The sequence below is a fragment of the Gallus gallus genome, chromosome Z (genome assembly GCF_016699485.2).
Source record: "Gallus gallus isolate bGalGal1 chromosome Z, bGalGal1.mat.broiler.GRCg7b, whole genome shotgun sequence".
NCBI classification, from domain to species: Eukaryota; Metazoa; Chordata; class Aves; order Galliformes; family Phasianidae; genus Gallus; species Gallus gallus.
The window spans coordinates 44,673,610-44,693,393 of NC_052572.1; the positions used below are offsets into that span (position 1 = coordinate 44,673,610).

Sequence of the window (19,784 nt, forward strand, 5' to 3'; positions counted from 1 at the left end):
TGAAATCCCAAGCAGAAAAGTCTTCCAGCTGCAAAGCTGCTATATTCCTTAACTTATAAGCAGAACTGATCAGTTGCAAGGGCCTTTCAAAGATCACCACATCCAGTTGCCTAAGCACTTCAGGGCCATCCAGAAGGTTAAGCACATTAATGAGGACATTGTCAAAATGCCTTCTGCTCACTGACATGTATGGGGCATCAACCTCCTCCATTCCCACACAACATATAGCAGCAACGGTGCTGTCTGGGTAAATGGTATTGATATGCAAGTGTGTATCAGGGAAAAGTGTGCCATTGAATTCCTCCATATAGAAATAAATGCACTCCTTTAAATGTACTGACGCTTGCTGAATGTTTGTAGAGACCAGTGGATGCAAGTATAGTGATGTGGTGGGTGGTTCATTTCAACAGCAGCAACAGTGACACTGGTTCACTTCTGCTGGTGCATATTTTTACAATCACCGCATGTAGGATTTTGTTCATTGCTGCTGAAAATGTTTTGTTAATGGTGGTGACTATTTTGGAAAACAGTGCTTTGTAGCTGAGAATTTGCTCTATCAAATAGTGTTATTGTGCTCTTCGTACATGTTGTTTCCATGGAAATAAATAGGGGACACTACTTTTGGAGTGCCCAAGACAATGCTTCTTTATTCAGCTCAGGCAAGCCGATCTGTTGGACACCCATTCCCCAGAGGAAGAGCTGCCATGCACAAGGCCTACCTGGGCAACCTGTTTCAGTTCCCAGCCACACTTACAGCATGGATGTTTCCCAGTGACTGGGAGAAACATTCTGTGTTACAGTTTGCGAACCTTGCCTCATCTCAGTGGATACAAGAAATAGCTTAGTTCCATTGTCTTTACATTCTCTCTTCAGATATCTTTACACCTTGATGAGATCTGCCCTGAGCCTTTTCTCAGCTGAACAGCCTGAGCTCTCTCTGCATCCTACCTATGGGAAGATGCTCCAGCCTCTTAATCATTTTAGGGGTCTTCCAATGGACTTTCTACATTATGTCCATCTCTACCTTGTACTGAGGAGTCCAGAACTTCACACAGTACTCCAGCAGGGTACTTGGCAGTGCTGAGAAGAGATCCCTTGCTCGAGCTGCTGGTGGTATTTTTCATTAGGTGTCACTTTGCTGAGTCATGATTATTTTGTTGTCCACCACAACTTCAAGGTTCTTCCACTTTCCAGGCTGACAGTTCTCAGTGTGTATTTGTGTTTGGCATTATTCCTCCCCAAGTGCAAGACCTTGAATTTTTCCCTGTTCAGATAAATTAAATTCCTCTCAGCTCAGTTCTCCACCCTTGTCAGAGTCCCCCCGACTGGCATCAAAATCCTGTTTTATCTGCTACAGCTTGCAGTTTAGTATTATGTGTGAACTTGTAGTCCCATTGTCCCTCTCATTAATGAAGATGTCAGATAGTACTGGCCCCTGTATGGGTCCTGGAGTACATCAGTAAGAACATCCAGTTGGGCCACGTGTCAGTGATTACAGACCTCTGTCCCTGCAATGAGTTACTGAAATAATGCATTTAATTGAAGGGAAGTCCTCTTAGTCATCATTTGGTGCAAATGTAATTGCCCCTTTAGATGGTATTTTTTGTAGAATGACTGTGGTGATTTACTGACTACTGTCCTCTTCTATCTCTTCCCTTACAGGTTTCTTTTGCAATAAATACAGAGATGTATTGATAGATAATGTAGATGGATAATATGACTGCTCACAATGTAGAGATTTAAAAGGCAAAACAGAGGGAAATTTTATCAACAAAAATTCTGGAAAGATGAAATTGAATGTAGAAAGTGATCTTTAGTTAGTAATTTTTGGATGCAAACCATAAGAGTTAATGAATAAGCTATATGCAGATCTTTTTTTGTAGGATTGTAGTAGCTCTGCAGCTGGTATGTCTACTTTCTTCAGGAAGGAGAGAAAATCAGAAGATCTGCAAAACATATGGCTCAGTCTTGATTGCGCCCTATCTACACTTTTCTGTACTGTTTTCTATATTGTGAGATTCTTGTATGGTTGACTTGTGTGCTCCTCTCACTGCAAGTACCTTGCATACCCAGAGTAGTTAAAGGTATTTCTCACCTGTTGCTTGCCCCTTGTGCATGAAATATCAGATTGGCCACAGTTTGCTAATGATCCATCTATGAAGTGAACAGGCCACAGCCATGCTTGCAGCAGGGCTGCCAGGGAAGATGGCAGCCTGAAGCACCCTGTGACAAAGGGTTCTTTTTTAGGATGCTGACTCCTCAGTTGCAGTATTGCACCAGGGACGCTATCTTCTTACATGGTTTTCTGTAAAGTTCTCTCCACCTGCTTTCACATGACTTAGTTGTGCACTTCAGCCAGCTGCAAGCTGAGTGATCTTGATCTATACTTGCATTTTTGAATGCTGATTCCATGGACTTCTGCCTTGTTTCCCTAAAGTCTTGACATTTATTTTAACTGTGAAGGGTGTACTGCTTCTGCAGCTATATCCTGCACAGCAACTGAAACAGCAGCTAAGCTTCTTATTCTTTTGTCAGCCTTTATTCAGCCTTTCTTCAAAGTAATGGAAGGTGGGAAGACAGACCAACAGGAATATGAACAAAACTGATAAGTATTTTCTACATTAATGTCCTTGATTATTGTACTTTGTGTACATACATTTTTCTTAGTGTACATGCACTGGAAAAAAAAGAATATCAGATATGCAGTGATCTGGTAAAGACAGAGAAACAGCAGTCTTTTTCGATAGGACAGTACTTAGCTGTCCAGGCAGTGTAAGTGTGTCTTAGGGTTTAATAAAAGTAAGTTTCTCTGATGGCAGTGTCAAAGATTGAAGTAACTCAAGGGAACACAGGAGACAAGAACGGTACTCCTGTAGCTAGAGTTCTGTAGAGACACTGTGCATATTTTTTAGAAATACATAATTATAAGAGATTTCTTTAACTGTTAAATTAAAAGTAAAAGAATTTAAGCTATTTATATTGTCTTCCCTACTCTTCAGAGATACTGAACTTCATTTTTGTCTGTATTTTCATTGTTAGTGTTCCTTTGTATTATTCCAATATAAGCAATTAGAAATGAAAGCTGTTCAAGATGACAGTATCACATTACTTATTTTTAGCAATACTAATCTTTCCTTTTTTCATTTCAGGCATTAAACATTAATTGACTACTTGGAAAGAAAAAAAATCATGGCTTCCAACATGGCCAACCCTGCTAACCATTTGCCATACTTCTTTGGCAATATTACACGTGAGGAAGCTGAGGAGTATTTGATGCAAGGAGGAATGAGCGATGGACTATACCTGCTTCGCCAAAGCCGGAATTACCTAGGGGGCTTTGCCTTGTCCTTGGCCTATGGAAGGAAGGTTCATCATTACACAATTGAGAGAGAGCTGAGTGGGACATATGCTATTGCAGGAGGCAAATCACATGCAAGTCCTGCTGAACTCATTAACTATCATTCAGAAGAAGCAGATGGCCTTATCTGTCTACTGAGAAAATCTTTCAATCGACCGCCAGGCGTTGAGCCCAAAACAGGGCCCTTTGAAGATTTAAAAGAGAACCTCATCAGAGAGTATGTCAAGCAAACGTGGAATCTGCAGGTAAATCCAGGTGAATTTGCCATTAAGAGGACCTCAAGGCAGCCTAGAGCTTCCTAATTAAGGCAGAGTAGGGGCAGGCACTAATCTCTGCTCTCTGATAACAGTAGCAGGACCCACCAAGGGAATGGCACAGAGCTGCATTAGAAGAGGGTCTGGTTGGGTACTGAAAAAAGGCTCTTCACCAGAGGGTGATAGGGCACTGCAGGAGGCTCCCCAGAACAGAGGTCATGGCACCAAGCTGCCCAAGTTTGAGCAGTGTTTGGACAACACTCCCAGAGATACAGTTCGACATCTCAGAGACATTAAGTGTATCTAGCTATGTCAGACTATCGTTTCAGTTGAGATACTGATGTATTAAGTTACTCATTTCTTTTTCAGAGATAAAGGAAAAATCCTGGCATTTTAGAATCTAAAATCCTGTTTAGATTGCCCTAGCGTATTTTCTCTTACAGTGTCTGTGTAGCAACTAGTATTTTTCTTCACATAAAGCAAATATGTTCATGTTTTAGCTGTCCCAAAAGCAATGCAATACTGGGGTTATATCTGTATATTTTCTACTGCAGAAGACAGTCAGAATGTCCCATTATTTTGCCACTCCAGGGTCATGCTCTTGAACAAGCTATCATTAGCCAAAAACCTCAGCTGGAGAAACTGATTGCTACTACAGCCCATGAGAAGATGCCTTGGTTCCATGGGAGGATCTCTCGGGAAGAGTCAGAGCACCGTATCCTCATTGGGTCAAGAAACAACGGAAAATTTTTGTGAGTGTTTTCCTGCATTGCTGCTGTTTGCCGCTAGTGTCCATCATGATAGATATTACATGATGTAACTGTTCCTACATTAAGCAAATGTCTCCAAAATTGGGTTTTCACTTATCTAAAGATGAGAGATGATAATGGGGAGAGTGTTCATTTGTTTGCAGATGGATCTGAATAGACTAGATCAGTGGGTCATATCCAGTTATTATGGCATTCAACAAGGCTACATGCTGACTGCCTTACTTGCATCATGATAACCCCATGCAGCATTATAGGAAGAGTGGCTGGCAAGTTTCCTGGCGGAAAAGGACCTTAGGGTTCTGGTCAACAACTGGCTGAACATGAGCTGGCAGTGTGCCTAGGTGGCCAAGGGCACTGCTATCCTGGCTTGTATCAGAAGCAGGAATTGACTGAATTGACCAGGGAATTGATTTTCCCTCTGTACTCAGCACTGTACCTTGAATACTGTGCTCAGTTTTTGCAACAAGTTGTATCAATAGAGGTTTAGATTGCATATCAGGAAGAATTCTTCATGAAAAGGGTGATTAGGCATTGGAACAGGCTGCACAGGGAGGTGGTGGCTTTGCCAGCCCTGGAGAAATTTAAGAGACACGAGGATGTGGCATATAGGAGCATGATTTAGCAATGGACTTTTAAGTGGATGGTTGGTATTGATGACCTTTAAGGTCTTATCCAACCTAAGTGATTCTGTGATTCTAATACATGATTTTATATGTATATATAAAATTATCATTACTGTTATTTCTGTCTTCCTCTTCTGTCTTAGTAAATAGTTTTTATCTCAAGCCACAGTTTCTACCTCTATTTTTTTCTAATTCTCCCCTCTATCTCATAAGAGTAGGGGCGTGAGCAAAAAGCTTTGTGATGCTTAGCTGCCTGCCGAGTTAAGCCACAAGTACTAAGTGGCTGTGCTGAGTTAGCCTTAGCCCACCAAGTTGCTCTCACAATCCACCACTTCAGCTGGATGGGGAGTCAGAAAACAAAACTGAAAAGCTTGTTGGTCAACATGAGAGAGAACTGGGAAACTGTTTACCAGTTCTTGGAGAAAACTGATGTATTACCAATTCAAATTTGGATAGTAAATAACAAAGACAAAAACATAAACCACCCTCAGAACACTCCACTCCCATTTTCACAAGCTCATTTCCATTCCTTCATGCCCAACTCCTCTCCTCACCAGATAGCACAGGGGGATAGAGTCTGGAGTTTTAGTCAGTCTGTAGTAGTTTCCCTCTGATGCTCCTTTCTTCTCACACTTCCTGCTGCAATGTGGGCTCTTGGCAGGCTGCAGTTCCTTCTTGAGCTGTCCTCTGCTTAGAGGGCTACACTATGTGTGCACAGCTGAGGGGCTGAGCAGTGCCCTAGGGCCGTCTCACAGAGCTAGCTGTAACAAGTCAGTACTAACCTTGACCTGTCCAGGGCAGATATGGCCTCCTCCCCCTGTGCTCCTCAGCCAAAGCCTTGCCACCAACAGTCAACGCAGGGATTTACCTATAACATACAAATGCTGATAGACTGCCTGTGATAACCTCTTCTGGTGCCCATAGCTATGAGTGTTCCTGGGGTAGTGAATCTGTTTTGTGTCTGTCACTTTCTGTGTTAATGCAGACCCATTACTAGAGTTGGTGGCTTGTAGTTGTCATCTTGTCAGGATCAGAGCCAGTCAAAATCCTCCAGCAAAACAGTTCTTCTTCTGGTAATCCTCATTTCAGAAGTTCTGATGTTTTCACTGTGACATCTTTTGCTATCCTCCCTTCTCCCTGGCTCACCCTGCATCCTCCAAGAAAAAAAAAAAAAAAAAAAGGAAAATTTGGAGCTTAGAGGCCAGGGCTGAGGAAGAATCACCTGGCAGAAATCTCATCAACTGTGTATGTAATCTTCTTCAGTATTCATCTATCTTTGACTTTCCTATAGTTTGTCCAAGGTAAAAGCTCAGAAGTGAATACAGGGTGGATATGCTTCTTGAGTACCAACTGTTTTCGCATTACTGATATGCCATTATTTTGCCTAGCTCATTGGCAAATTAATGGAGATGCAGATTTCATATTTATTTATATGGGTGGTTTAAATTTTAAGTCCTCTAAATCTTCCTTTCAGACTGAGTTAGCTCCTGTCATGTCTTACCTACTAATACTTTGAGTGTATTGACATCTAATTTCTTGAGATATCTCCCCTGTATTAATCTCTGAGCTTCCTGTACTTCATGATCACTTTCACCCAGGTTTCAGTGCACCTCTGTATTTTTGCTTTTTGCCCTGTTTCTTAGGATGATGCCCTAAAAGTCAGCTGTTTTCTCCGTAGATTATAAGAAAAAAATTGTTACAAGTTTATGCAGCCAAAGATTCCTGTTGTCACAGATTCAGCTCTTCTGAACACTTCTTTCAGTGCACTGGATAGGTTTTATTCGGTTTGATGGAAGTAGTCAGCACACAGTACATTACCACCAGCACAGCAATGTCATTCCTTCTTTTCATTCCCTTGGGACTTTTCTGATCTCTTTTGCTATGTTCTGTCTATAGGAGCAAAATCTTACCAAATTACTGTTGCATCATCTGAGTCATGGTATTGATCGTATATTAAAACTTGCATCTTTTCCAGTGTACCTCAGCACATATTGGTTTGTATGTGGTCAGAGTGCTTCTCTTTGGATGAATAAAGGATCTTAAAAAAAAATTGGATTCCTTAGCTAACATTTCTTCTAATATTTGCTGCAGCAAAATCCATTGCAGGGATCTCAATGAGACCACATCTAATCCTTAGACTTCTGCAGCAGTTTCTTGGATAACTACAAGGTTAAATCCTGGTACAAACAATAATTATGGAAATACTTGAGAAGAATTCTGATTGCCTTTCAAAATGTCCTAAATAGCATTGTAAGTCTAGAATTTCCACTCATTCAAGCTGCTGGAAGAGTTCTGAGCTAACTGTGAATATATTGCTAAAGAATTTTCAAAGGTCTTTTTGAAGTTTTTGTCACATGTGAAAAGTCACAGAAATAAGTGTTTATTTGAGTGCTACAGAGTTTGTTTTCAAATCCAAATATAGGAACCATGACATGATATGACAATGACATGACATAAAATTGGAAGATGTGCCCACTTCCTCCAAAAAGAATACTTATGAAAAAGATTGTCATTCTAGCTGCAGAATTTGGAAGAAAGCTTACAGCATCAGAATGGAAAGAACATCCATTAAATGACATGCTTTAAATAATCTGAAGAGCAATTGAAAATAGAGGATTTAAATTAAGTTTCAAGCCTCTGTTGGCCTCTTTGGCATTACTTTTCTTGCTGTATAAGACTCTAGTTCTTATCAGAATTTCGATAGGCGTTAGTTTTTCATTCAACCTTATCTGGTAGAAAGCATAATTACAGAATGTGGTGACCAGTGTTATCTGGGTGATCATAGATAATATTACTGTTTTTATTGCTATTATTAGTAGTGTTAGTATTATCAGTGTGAGTGCATATGTGCGTGAACTAGTAGAAAAATGAACTAAATTTTGCTAGTAGGTACAGACTAGCAGTATAAGAAATATTAGCTTTCCCTGCAATTACAACTCCAGTAAAGTATGAGAAAGCTTTTGGCACATCTTTGTCATTCATGGTGAGAACTTCAATTGTATGTGTTCTTGTTTATGTGTTAAGAATCAAAAATTCTGAAGCTGAAGGATATATCAGTCCAAAGCCGTATGTAATTCATATAATATGTGAAAAGTTAAGCATTATTTTAGTGTCATAAAACCATCTCTGATATGTAACTAAACATTCTAAAACATACAAGATTAGTGTAGACCATGGAAGTGGCTCACAAAACTACTCATAAAGGCTCTCTAGGGATACAGCTGCCTCTAACAAGTCACAACAGTCAACACTGTTATCACTGTTCTGAAATAACAAGTTCTGAAGTGCAGTTATCTGTAAGAGTTCACTTCTCTTTTGTCTAAGAAAAAGTCTGTGTTAGTGATACCTGTAGCTTTTTGTATTTATGTTACTCTTAATATCTTCCTCTGGGCACTTGCCACTAAGGGGCAAATGAGCTAGGTGAGCCATTTACCTGAACTTGTGAAGTACTGTTTAAGTACATCTATCCTTACTATGTTTGTGTCCATAATTAGAACTGGACATGGTTGACATCAGACAAGATGAAAATAATAGTAGTAAACATGACCTTAATTCAGGGACATTAATTAAATTTAATTAATTAATTAAATTTGATTAATTAATTAAACTTTCTCTTTGAGATGCTGAGCAGTTGCTAGGCTTAGATAATTACAGAAATTTCATAGGATAAATGACAAAATACCAACTATTAACCATGATTCTAGAGGTGTTTATATTTCCTTCCACAAAAAGGGAGGAGCTCTTTGGAAGAGCTGTTCATTTGCCTTCCATTAGGTACATAGGTGGATGCCACTTGCAAACCATTGTGAACAAGACTGTGACTTCTCAAGGCTAGCTCTATGTTATGTGCTTCAAGAGCAGAGTGGATGGATCAAAGGTGGTCAGAGGTATAAGGAAAATATATGATACCTGACTGAAATTGTTGCAGTAAGAAAAGTCCCTATAGCAGATGCAGTTTTAGAGGAAAGCTACTTAGTAGGGCTCCGGGGCAGTATAGTGTATTTTGTTGTGAGCAAAATAGACAATGGTGATGCAGTCCTGCTTGCCAAGTTGTTCCATCACTGTGCAGAAAATCTCAATAGTCTTACAAGGAAATAAAATTCTGCATTCCATTTTCGATAACAACAGCCTTTGGCTGATATAGCTCTTAAATTTTGTAGTATGCTGACATCAGAAGGCTGCGTGTTGTCCCTGCCTATAGCAGGGGGGTTGGAACTAGATGATCTTAGAGGTCCTTTCTGATCCAAACCATTCTATGATTCTATGATTCTGAAGTGGTTTTTAATACGTTCTTAGAGAGGGGAGGAGAAGTGATATAATAGAAGACTACAATCAGTCCATTTTCACCTTTGTGTGGTCCTCTTACAGATTACATATTGTCCTCAAATGTGTGGTGTGTGCAGTGTGGTGCAGATTTTTGAACTGAAAATGAACAGTGATATGAATAACATTACAAGAAAAATGGTCATAAGGACAGGCAAGCAGGGAATGGCTGTGTCCTCATGTTTAGTGGGAAATGTCAGTATCTTTGGCATCAGGGAATCTGTTATTGCTGAGAAGGCAAAGCAGTACCAAGAAAAAACTTGCTTATGCCTTTGGATATATAAGTGATATTAATTTCATACCATTCCTAAAGCAAACATTTAGCTACTTGCTTTCCTTTATTGTACTCTGCTAGAATGCTGTGTCTTTTTTTTTTTTCTATACAGTCAGTGAGTCATGTTTTAACAATATATTTATTTATTTATTTATTTATTTTTAACCCTCGGGGATTCTTTCATTTATAAAGATTTGGCTTTTCACATGAAAGCAGAAATGATTGAGGCATTATTGTGGTTGCTTGCTTCCAAACAAAGACAGAGACTCCACCAAAAGAAAGAAAGTATAGCTATTTACAGAGTTCATAATGATAGTCTAAATAGTTAATAATTGCTATTTGGATTGCAGACATAAAAGCATAAGAAATGCTCAAGCATTGATGTCAGCAAAATCAAAATCAAACTTATTTTACATTCCATTGTGTAGCACTTTGAGTTCCTCCATTACTTCTAAAATTCCTGTTTTCAATATACATGTGGTAGAGAATTCAGATTCTTTAATTCTCCTTATTATATCTGTGAATTTGGATATCCACACATTGTAGTTGTTATGTTTTCAGGCTTATGTCAGTGGGTGAAAGGCAGTATTCTTTATTCATAGTTGTTTATTCTCTTTATGTTATTTCTTTGTTCTCTTTATGTTTTTATGCAGATTTATAATTAGCTATGATGGCATGAAATGAAAGAGTGTTGATATTTCACTGCTGGTTTCCTTCCTTGTAAAAATACCTTTTTAAAAAATGATCTTTTTAAAAAGAATATTTTTTGCTTTCATTTTGTATTGGAAAATGGAACATACCATGCTTAACTTCAGAGCACATTAAAACACATAGTGTGGTTTGAACTTCAGATTTTTTTTCTGAACATGCTTGAGCTCTGAATATACTCACTTTATATAGAATCAAATTTGCATTTATGGAGAGAGCCCCCAAAAGTGATGTGATGACTGAGAGTAACTGGCAGCATCAAGATGATGTCGAAATATTGATTTTCATTTGAATAGGTTTCCAACTTTAAGTTTGAGCAGCTTTTTTGTTTGATTCAGTTTTTTATGGTAAATGTAAAATACTGTATACTGTATATCGAGCTTCGGTTCTAGAGGGCTAGCCTAACCTATGCAGCTGTTATCACAGTCTACAAGACCGTAAAGAAATTGTGAAATCTGTCCTATGATAATGAACAGAGGCAGAAAAGTTTTCAGTTTGAGCTCTAATAGTAAGTTCTCTGTGGGAGCACTTTTTGAACGAGTAAGTGATGTGATTGCCAAATTAAGACTTGGGCAGTATTTTGTGGTTTCAAAGCTCTTTTGTTCTTCAGACGTGTTTTGAAAGGTACAAATGTCTTCTGCTGCTGTGTTTGTTAGGGATCCAAATTGTTCTCGAGTTGACTGGGCACAGCTTAAGTAACCTTTACAGACGTGAATTTTGCTTAAATCCTATACTGCATTTTGATGGAGCTTTTTGGATCTGTGCCATGGTCCCAAGAAATTGGGACTTTACTCATTGATGTCTGTGCTATTAATAATTAGAGTACCTCCTGTGGTAGTAGCAACTGTTACAGAAGGGAATCAGTTTCAGTAGGACTGATCATATTGAAGCCACCATTTCCACATGTGAAACATGAAGCAGACTTGGAACTGCAAAACAAACCATTAAATTTTTACAGTCTTAACTTGTGCTGTATTGTGAACACAGTGAAATGCCATTCATGTTTTGGAAATACTGTCTTCTATTCTGAAAGCATCTTTCCAAGTCTTTACTAGCAGCAAGTAAGAGGAAGACAAAGCAAAAGCCATTCTTCATTTTAGCAGAACCTGTTGCTCTCCACTGGTCAGTAAGCACAGGAAATCAGCATTCTGAGAAAACACCTGCATGTCATGAAAAACCACAGTGTGTTTCAAGTTGCTTTGGAAACAGCATGCAAGTTATGTTGGTTTCAGAAAAAAAAAGAATCTCTACTTCCCTCTACCTTTAACTGGTGTCCTGTTCATGTCTTAGGCAACAAAAATCACTCTTCACAAAAAATTGTTGCATGGGTAGTAAAGCAGAGTTTTAGCTCAGAGCTGAGAGACTGAGGAGCAGAATTTAATGCTTGCTTTTTCTAGATAATAACTGCTGATGTATACAGTGACAACTAAGATCAGTTTCAGCGTAAAATCTGAGAACTGTTTGACAGATGTAGTTGACCCCAATGGTCTTTCCTCTTGCAAAAAACACGATTCTGTAAACACTGTTCTCAGTTCTTTTTGAGTACTTTGAAAATCTTCTTGAGGGTCATTCAAATCTGGGCTCCATTGATACGGGAGATTACTAAGCTGCTCCGTGACCCACACTGCCCTAGGAAATCAAGTGATCAAGTGTGTCACTCCATAGCTTGTCAGAGTTGATCAGCATAAAATCATAGAATGCTGTAGGTTGGAGGGGACCTTAAAGATCAATTAATTTCAAACCTCCCACCATGGGCACCACATGCTGCTGTTGCAGTGGGAAGCATGAAGAGGAAAGGTGGCAAACTCAATGGAGAGAGAGCACCTTTCTGCGCACACTGAAACTGGGAATGTAGGTGTTGCTGAATCTGGACTTTTTGTAGGAGAAAAAAGAAATTCCAGCTAACTCTACTGCTGTCTCAGTACTGCTGTCAGCAGCAACTGAACACATTCAGTTTAAACTAAAAGCTGCTTTCTGAACTTAAAAATGCTAGGCCAACTGTGATGGAGCTAGTAGCAAATTCTTACCTACTCTGGATACAGTCACTAGAGGACATCTTGTTTCAGTGTGAATTAGCCCTGAGTATACAATTGTTCAGCACAGTGAAGGCATCTCAGATCTTCTGAAAGCAGGATATCATCCTGGTTTCCTATTAATTCTAGGCAATTATTTTGTATTATATTCAGTTATTTCTCCCTGGCGAAATTTAGACGTGGTCTGTAAAAAAAATACTGTGTGAAATTTCATGTGAATTTTATGTGAAAAAATGAGAAACAAAGCATTATTGTCTTTCCAGAAATTATAATTAATGATTACAGAAATACAATTTTTTGTATTTTTGTATTTTTCCAAAAAGTACAATTTTTTTCAGTTCCAGAAGCTCATTTACTACACAGAAAGAAATTTCGCGTTAGATATATTCCTCATTACCTCCTTCCAGTATTTTGATTTCTACCCTTGCTTCCATCTGTTAATTTCAAAATTAAAAGAGAGAATATTATTTTAATGAATACACTTATCTATTGTTTTTAATAATTTTTTTGGGTTAACTGTAGATGGGATTGAAGTATAGCTAGTTATACACAATGCGCGCTGCTCAGTGTTCTGTAGCTGCCTAACAAAGAGCATCATGGATTTTCTGTTGTCATATGATGACTTTCAAGAGAAAAAAGAAGCATTACAGAAGTCTATCTGAAAACAAATGACACTAAGAAATAAATGAATGGTTTAACAAAATGTCATCTGAAATTGCTGTGCAGACTATGCTGTTTTATAATTCAAAAGCATAAAGGAAAAGGTGATTTTAAAAAGCATCTTCAACTTAACTCCTCCTTGATAGTAAAGAGTAACCCTAAAATTCTCTCTTAATCCTACAGAATACGAGAAAGGGACAGCAATGGTTCCTATGCCCTGTGTTTGCTCAATGATGGAAAAGTACTGCATTACCGTATTGACAGAGATAAGACAGGAAAGCTCTCCATACCAGATGGAAAAAGATTTGACACCCTCTGGCAGGTCTGTTAAATTTGTATCACTTGGGTTTCTGTCATCATGTTGCAGTTTTACCCCTTTAGACAGTCTCTTTTACTTTGCTGTGCTTCAACTGTCTTTAGCTAAATAGCATATTAGAGCAGTTTATTTGTCCTCCTTACAACTTTCTGTGGTTTCCCTACATGAATAAAATGTTCATTATTGTAGAAAGCTAAGTAAATGTAAAGGTTTCAATCATTTTAAAATGTGATGCTGCAGCTTCACTGAATTTTGAACTGCTGTAATCATTATTCGGCATAATTCGGACATTCTCTAGAATGGAAGACTAATATAATTTGTAAGACATACTGTATACAGTAACAGTTATGCCAGGTGCAGTGTTTAGCTTATGTCCTTTGTAATAACGATAAGCAGAATTTTAAGAAGCACATGGGATGGTGTGGTATGCTGTACACATAATGCTTTCTTTAGCTTTGAAATTCGCTACTTTGTAGACTGAACAAACATGGTTTGTAATTATTACCAGAACAAGATGTCTGAATTCTATTAAAAATAAAACAGTTGAGAACTGGATAGTTAACTATGCCATAGTTGGTAATAAAACTGAATACTGGAGAAATGACTGGATAGGTTGAATAAGCTAAAGGAAGTAAAAGCCTTGAAGAATTCTGTGTCCTCTTTCTTAAAACTCTAGTAAAAAAAAGTGAGTCATAAATTTAAAAAACAAGTTTTTACCTGTGTATATTAACTCCTAGCATTTCTTGTAGACATCCTGCATATTTCCTTTGTTGAGTTATTGGAAATTTTAAGCAACTTGCAAAATGTGCAAGTTTTTTGAACATCTGTATTCTTTCATTTGCAGACCCCCTTCTTCCTACCCAAATGCACCAACCCCAAAATAGGAGTCATGTGCCTGCGATGTAATGACAAAAAGCATAGATGGGATATTACAGGAACACAAAAGTCCACAGCTACTGGTGCTTTATGTGTGTTAACTGTTTGCACCCCATTATGAGCTTGAGGCCAAAGAGAGCATCTTTCAAACAAAAAATAAAACAAAACAAAACAAAACAAACCCACCACCACCACGAAAACAAAGATAAAACTCAGAGGTTTAAAAATAAGTTATTTATTTGGAGCTTAGAAATTGTTGTTAGCAGAGCCAGGTGGGGAATATAGCATCTCACAAATCCAGCTCTTGAATTAGGTTCCAGATTCAGCCACAAAATCCCTTCCGAAATACACACCTTTGCTAGAGAAAAGTAAAGATGGCCTAAGGATATCCACTGTAAGGTTTTAGATGTAAAGATGATAAAGGGCCAGGAGCACCTCTCTATATGAGGAAAGGCTGAGTGACCTGGGTCTGTTCAGGCTTGAGAAAAAAAACCTGAGAGGGGATCTGATCAATGTCTGTAAATTATAATGTCTATAAGGTGAAGGAGTCAAAGGGATGAGGCCAGACTCTTTTCAGTGGTGTATGGCGATAGGACAAGGGGAAATGACCACAAACTGAAGCATAGGAAGTTCGGCACCAAAAATAAAAAAATTCATAGTGCTGCCTATGGGGGGTTCTGTAGTCTCCTTCTCTGGAGACATTCAAGGCCTGCCTGTGCAACCTGCTGGAGGGAGCCTGCATTGGCAGAGGTGTTGGATCTCTCAAGATCCTTTCCAGCCCCTACAATTCTGTGATTCTGTGATCGTTCGCTGTAACAAATATAGATTATTGCACATAAGCACATGATTAGGAGACAGTCGATTATACCTCTCTTACCTTTTGGTATCTCTCTCTTTCTTTGTTCTCTCTCTTTTTTTTTTTCTCTCATTGTGGTAGTTAGTTGAGCATTATTCTTACAAACCGGATGGATTATTAAGGGTTCTGTCCATTCCCTGTCCACGGCATGGCTCAGAAAGTGGTAAGTTATTTCTATTGTTTTGGAAAGTATAAATAGATTATTAAAAATGTGCGCTTTTTTTGCACTTGCAAACTGGGTGAGTGCTGATTGTCCTAGGTGTAATTTAAATTTGGATTTAGAAAAAATGAAATAGTAAAGTTTCAAGTAAGTTGAGATCCACTAGATCATGCAGGCTGGAATTAGATCCTGTATTTTATGGCAGGATACCAGCTCCAGATGGTCTAAAAATAACATCAGATAAAAAATGCACTTCACTACTTGAAGTGGCACTCTGTTTTGCTTGGTCTATTTGTGCTACCAAGTTGCTTGTCCTCACACTCCTCCACTTTACTCCAGGGAGATGCCAGCATGCCAGCACTGTTGGTTAAGGCATTTGGGCAGGATGCAGTGAGAAAAGGGTTTCGCTGCACCTGATGCTGAAAAAGAGAATATTTAAAGTGCCACCCACTTATAGTGCCTGGAGGCACTTATGTCTCGGGGGATAAGAAGAGTCCTGAAATCCTGTGCAGTCTTGGACCTGTTTCTTCTTTAATAACATACATCATCTGTATTTCCACAAATGAGATCACATCCACTTCCTCTTTTCGCTGCCTGATCCTTCTCTGACTCTTCTATTTCAGAAGCAGTGTTCTCTCTATAAGAGCCCTCTTCTGTTTTTCTAACTGGAAGCCAGAGCCATGCTGAACATACATTTGCTATTACTTTTTACACTTCTTTGAATCCTTATTAGGGCACTGCATGTACTTTTGTCTCTATGGCAGTAAGTACCAAAGTGTGAGTGATGCACATTAAAGCCAGAAGCCAAGAAGATGAGCTAAGGGAAATGGTGCAATATGATTTGAAAGTAAGAAGTTGGTCTCTCATGTAAATTATTATTTTGGTACGTTTCTTACCTTTTTCAGTATCTTTCCACATTTAATTCTTCTACAGATAATGTTGTTTTTGACACTCGTCCTCTCCCTGGAACCCCTTCTAAGGTAGGTGGTGATGTAGCAGTAAATTTATTTAAGAAGCCTTATTGTCACATAAACTTCTGGTAATCCTAATGTTTATACTGTCGAGTTAGCTTATTTTTCTAGGGATTGTTTTATAAGCAGTAGATAGAAAATAAGCCTAAAATATTTTGTCATGTCTATTGCTTTCATGAGATTTTTGAACTTAGCTATTAAGCATTTAATTTTGTGAATTTGTTTTATATATGTTTTCACATATAATGTATGTGAAAATCAGTATGTTTCATATGTAAAATGAACATTAAAGGTCAACTTCTTTAGTGACTGTATCAACATTAGGAGGACAGATACTGCACTGTTTGAAACGCATATTTTGTGACACTGGCAGCTGAAGCAAAAATGAAGGTTCACTTTACTGAGTAAAACCAGATATATCCATACCTTGTGTATGTAGTTAACATCCAATTTTGCATGATGGTTTGATTCCTTGTGAAGTGAAATTAGTGGAAGTTTTTTCATTAACATTTTCATGATGAGCATGCCCATTTGTGATTATAATTGCCTACACTCTTAGACTCCTTTGATTATAAGAGCCACCTGAGGAGTGACATGTAACACCTTCTTATTCAGCTGTAGTTGATCTAATCTGAAGTAGGGAGCTCAGTTTAGTTGTTTCACCACTATCTGGAGGGCCTAATCATCATGATTTTTCATAGAATCATAGAATTGCTCAGGTTGGAAAAGACCTTAAAGATCATCAAGTCCAACCTCAAAACTTAAGAACTTGCCTGCCTGTCCACACCACATTGTTTACTTATCAGTTCTCACCTAACAGTTGGGGACTGAGTATGCAAATACCTGTTTGAATGACTGGGCATGAAGCAGAGACTTGAAAAGGAGATTTGAGAGCACATTAGTTGCCATGTTTGCATCCTCTCCTACTAAATCCACAGATCATAAAAAGGCAGCTGTCTTTTCCAGACTGAGCCCTACGAAGTTGTTACATATTATCCTTACATATCTGAGGCTGCTCCTCGGAAGGGCAAAGGCATTTTTAAACCAAAATTAGGAGGAAAAAATAGAAGGAGAACAAGACAGGAGGCAGAGATGCCACTATCTTGACAGATAGCCAAGATAGTCAAGATGGCCTCTAGTAGACTGCAGGCTTCCTGCCTATATTCCAGCTACCACATTGCCCTCAATTACACTCAATGAAAAAAGTTTCATTCCCTTTTTTCAACATCCCAGTCTCTGGGATGAGAGCTGAGCATAAAGTCACTGTGTGCCTGCTTCTCTTATGCCACCTAGTCTGTGTATATATAGCTGACTACTCTAAAATCTCCACAGCCACTTATCCATTTATCACAACCTCTCAAAAATGATTGTTTCCGGTCCTCTCAGATAGGGAAATGGCTTTAAATGCCATGTAGTGAGATGTCTGGTTTTGAGTATGCATCTGAGCATAAAGTGTTTTACACAGTTCCCCTTCCTTGGCATTTGTGACTCAGCAATCCGGAGAACCAGTCTGTCAGCAGAACCTGCACCCATAAGCTGGTAATTCTTAAATACTTTACAGTGAAAACAAACAATTTGAAATGAAAGTATCAATAGAAGGATATGACTGTCTGTAGAAGGTCATAAAAAGAATATTACAGATTGACTGAACAGATACAGTTCGACAAGCTGAGTTCCAAATATCAAATAAGAAGCTGTAAAATCTAGTGCCAGTATAAAGGCCCTCATGACTTGACATTATGCCAGAATTTTACTGGGGACAGACACTACATAAAATATATCCAGTTTTTGAGCTTGCTAGGTGGATCTCTACAGTTGATGTAGTCCCACATTACAGAAAAAAAACATTTTCATTCAAATAAGCCCATTTAATTTACTTTACTGTTGAGTCCCCATGGGCCCATGAGCAATCATATTCATATCTGTTTCTGAAAATCAGGCACCCGTTTAAAGTAATGGAATTATATGGTCAAAATAGGTGCTGTTTTTTTAATGTCCCAAGGTTTGGATTTATGCCATTTACAAGTATGAATGGGATGTTTAAGCGCACCAGGCAGGCTACATGCATATGATCTAGTATATATACAGTTATAGTGACAGAGCAAGCACATTCAGTTTAGGAATACTACATAAGCATTAGACTATTCATAGAAAATTCTGGAGTTTAAGTATAAATGAAATTAAATTGAAAAAATCCTTTAAAATCTTAATTTAAATGTTTAATATCTCAAAGCAGTACTAAGAAAAAAATATCTGACTACACTGATGGATGTTTTGAACTGTGTAAAGAAAGTAAATGGGCCAAATTCTTCTCTTCTTCATCAGTGTATTGCAGTAATAATGACTCTTTAAGGTAGAAGACTTGCTTATAAGCTATGATTAATCTTGCCTAACATAAATCAACTCAAAAGAGCAGCCAGTCTTAACAAATCCTGAAGGCTTGTTTTTGAGGATTTTTTTAAGGAAAAGAGAGAACCTGCCTAACAGTCACTTCAGTGTAAAATCCATTACTGTCCACTCATATGTGCCTACTTCTTTCCACTCATGAGGGGCCTTGGTGATTTATCCAGACTACATGCCTTGCTTATAAGTAGTCACAGTTGGATCAGTTAAATCCAGTTGGCGGCTAGTCACAAGTGGTGTCCCCCAGGGCTTGGTACTGGTGCCGCTTCTATTTAACATTTAACATTCTATTTAACATTCTATTTAACATCTTTATTAATGATCTTGATGAGGGGATTGAGTGCACCCTCAATAAGTTTGCAGACGACACCATGCTGGCAGGGAGTGTTGATCTGCCTGAGAGGAGAAGGGCACTACAGAGGGACCTGGATAGAGTGGATCGATGGACCAAGGTAAACTGTATGAGTTTCAGTAGGGCCAAGTGTTGGGTCCTGCATTTTGGTCAGAACAACCCCAGGCAACCTACAGGCTTGGGGAGGAGTGGCTGTAAAAGCTGCTTGACGGAAAGGAACCTTGGTGTACTGATGGACAGTCAGCTGAATATGAGCCATCAGTGTGCCCAGGTGGCCAAGAAGGCCAATGGCATCCTGCCTTGTGTCAGGAATGGTGTGGTGAGCAGGACTAGGGAAGTAATCCTGCCCCTGTACTTGGCACTGGTGAGGCCTTACCTCAAGTACTGTGTTCAATTTTAGGCACCTCAGTACAGAAGGGCCATTGAGGTGCTGGAGCAAGTCCAAAGAAGGGCAACAAGGTTTGTGAAGGGCTTGGAGAATATGCCCTGTGAGGAGAGGCTGAGGGAACTGGGGCTGTTTAGTCTGGGGAAGAGGAAGCTGAGGGGAGACCTTATTGCTCTCTTCCAATATCTGAAAGGTGCTTACAGCAAGAGCGGGGTTGGTCTCTTCATACTGGTGACAGGTGACAGGACGAGCAGAAATAGCATCAAGTTGTGCCAGGGTAAGTTCAGGTTGAATATCAGGAAACACTTCTTTACAGAAAGGGTTTTTAAGCACTGGAATAAGCTCCCCAAGTAGGTGGTTGAGTGACCATCCCTGAACGTGTTTAAAATCCGCTTGGATGTGGTGCAGAAGGACATGATGTAGCGGAGAGTTGTTAGAGTTAGGGTAGTATGGTTAGGTTGC

General features: G+C 38.9%; 1 protein-coding gene across 3 annotated transcripts in view; it reads left to right on the forward strand.

Annotated features, from left to right (window-relative positions):
- SYK (spleen associated tyrosine kinase) overlaps positions 1-19,784 on the forward strand; it is a 51,786-nt gene that overhangs the window by 13,182 nt on the left and 18,820 nt on the right. For all 3 annotated transcript variants that reach the window (XM_015280297.4, NM_001031430.2, XM_015280298.4), the window contains exons 2-6: positions 3,150-3,603; positions 4,204-4,364; positions 13,187-13,325; positions 15,133-15,214; positions 16,145-16,191. In XM_015280297.4, coding sequence (XP_015135783.1) covers positions 3,190-3,603; positions 4,204-4,364; positions 13,187-13,325; positions 15,133-15,214; positions 16,145-16,191 — 843 coding nt within the window. In that variant the 5' untranslated portion in view covers positions 3,150-3,189. The remainder of the gene's footprint in view (positions 1-3,149; positions 3,604-4,203; positions 4,365-13,186; positions 13,326-15,132; positions 15,215-16,144; positions 16,192-19,784) is intronic.